We start from the raw sequence: 1,867 nt of genomic DNA, 5'->3' as shown, positions 1-1,867 counted from the left end.
TTGGAGTAGTTTGGAATATGAAAGGACACCTCCTTATCATATCCAAGACCTGTTTTTTGCTTGTTGTGGACAAGCTCTTCCCAAGGTCTGATGATTTGTTTGGGAAGTGCAGGCTGAATTTCTGCATCTTTATGCAAAACTTCTCTTGAAATTGGCACTTGATGGGGATCAAAATCAACATTACTGACTTCATGACTTGCTGGTTGTTGATGTATGTCATGATTATTATGTTGTTGCAACTCATCTTGCTGAAGCTGAGATTCAAGCTGCAAAAAATCAATCTTCTCTTATGTATGTTGCAGGCAAGTTTGAATGTCAAAAAAAGTTTCCTTGCTAATGTTGATTGTGCTTTCAGTAGTTGACATAATTAAAGTTCTTAATATTTCTAATAAATTTCCAATTTGAGTCATTTTTAAACTTCAATAGGTCAACTCAATTCATCAACAATAATCTAAAATAAATAAAACCCAGTTCGCAACCTTCAATGTTTCAAACCAGCATAGAGAGCAACACCAAACTTTTACAATACTAATGCAGGGAATACACTTGGTAATTTATCCCAATGGACAACTATTGAATGGGTTGATCTGGGACTGTTTGAACCCAACTTCGCATTCCAAACAAGCTGCTGCAGGAATAGGAAATGCAAATCTGTAGTGATAGGCTGCTAGCCAGCTACAGAGATGAGAACAACTCGTCTTTCTCTCAAAAAAATCTCCTACAGGTGTAAGAAATCAACTTGACCTCTGATGTATAGGTGGCTACATCCATACAAAAAGCGATCCAATAGGCACACAAATCTGGAACTGCAGGAGAACCGCAAGTGATAATTGGGTGCACAAAAGAATGACTCCTCCTCCTTCACTGCCACGCTGCTACAAAACTTCTTCTACTCATAAATAAACACATCCTCTTCGATCTTCTGCTAAAAATAACTCAGTAAGAATCAAAGATGCCTATACCCCTCAGTCCACGTACCAACAATACAATCTTGGAGGGCTTTGAACCATCGGAAATCAAGGTTTTACATTTGGGTTTCCTTTTTTTCGGGTTTGCATCAAGTAGGGTTTTGATTATTTTAAAACCCTAGATAGTGTCACCAGGGTTTTTTCATAGAAATGGATACTCTCGATGTTGATATTGCCAGAATTCAGGAGGAAAGGCAGAAGAAGGAACAAGAGCTCGCATCGCTTTCGGCTGTAACTTTTGATGCAGATTTGTATGGTGGAATTAACAGGTTCGAGGCTTATGAACGCTCCATTCCATTGAATGGGGAAGAAGAGGATCATGATCCTACTGAAAGAGAGGTTGCTCGGAAATTGGCCTCGTACACTATGCCCAAATCAGTGCTGAAGGATTTGCCAAGAGGCGTAGCGAAGGAGGAGGATGATTTCGGGTTCAAGAAACACCAGTGGATTATTGATAGAGAAGATGATTACATGAAGAGGAGGCTTAACAAAATTATTTCCCCTGACAGAAACGATGCCTTCGCCATGGGTGACAAGACCCCCGATGTTGTCGTCTGGACTTATGCAGATATTATGCGGGAAGAGGCTCTCAATAGGGAAAAGGAAGAAACCCTAAGGCTTATTGTGAAGAAACACCAAGAAGAGACCGAACATAAGGTGAAGGAGAGAGATGGGGTCAGTTAGGTGCCGATGACTCAGCTTGCCCAGAAGCAGAGGAATTGATGGTACCAAGCTCAGGACCAGGGGAATGCTGCCAAGAAGGAGGTGTATACTTCTTCAAGACTGTGCGAATACCGATATGACAAAAATGCTCATGTGTGTTTCTCTCTTGGACCATGCAACTCTGACCAATAACGATTAGTGCCCCCGTCTACCACTGGCTTCCATAACGTTATGCC

At 41.2% G+C, this 1,867-nt stretch overlaps 1 protein-coding gene across 1 annotated transcript; it reads left to right on the top strand.

The window, feature by feature from the left end:
• Positions 1 to 1,118: 1,118 nt before the first annotated feature.
• Positions 1,119 to 1,652, top strand: LOC149214642 (uncharacterized). Its single transcript, XM_089389458.1, has one exon. It carries the CDS (start codon positions 1,119 to 1,121, stop codon positions 1,650 to 1,652), a length of 534 nt encoding a protein of 177 aa, XP_089245584.1.
• The last annotated feature ends 215 nt before the right edge of the window (positions 1,653 to 1,867 follow it).

Source organism: Pinus tabuliformis, chromosome 1_1 (assembly GCF_031772625.1).
Source record: "Pinus tabuliformis cultivar Carrire ecotype Pingquan chromosome 1_1, CPIR1, whole genome shotgun sequence".
Lineage (NCBI taxonomy): Eukaryota > Viridiplantae > Streptophyta > Pinopsida > Pinales > Pinaceae > Pinus > Pinus tabuliformis.
Note: the sequence above shows the minus strand (reverse complement) of the source record. Positions and strands in the feature narration are given on the sequence as shown.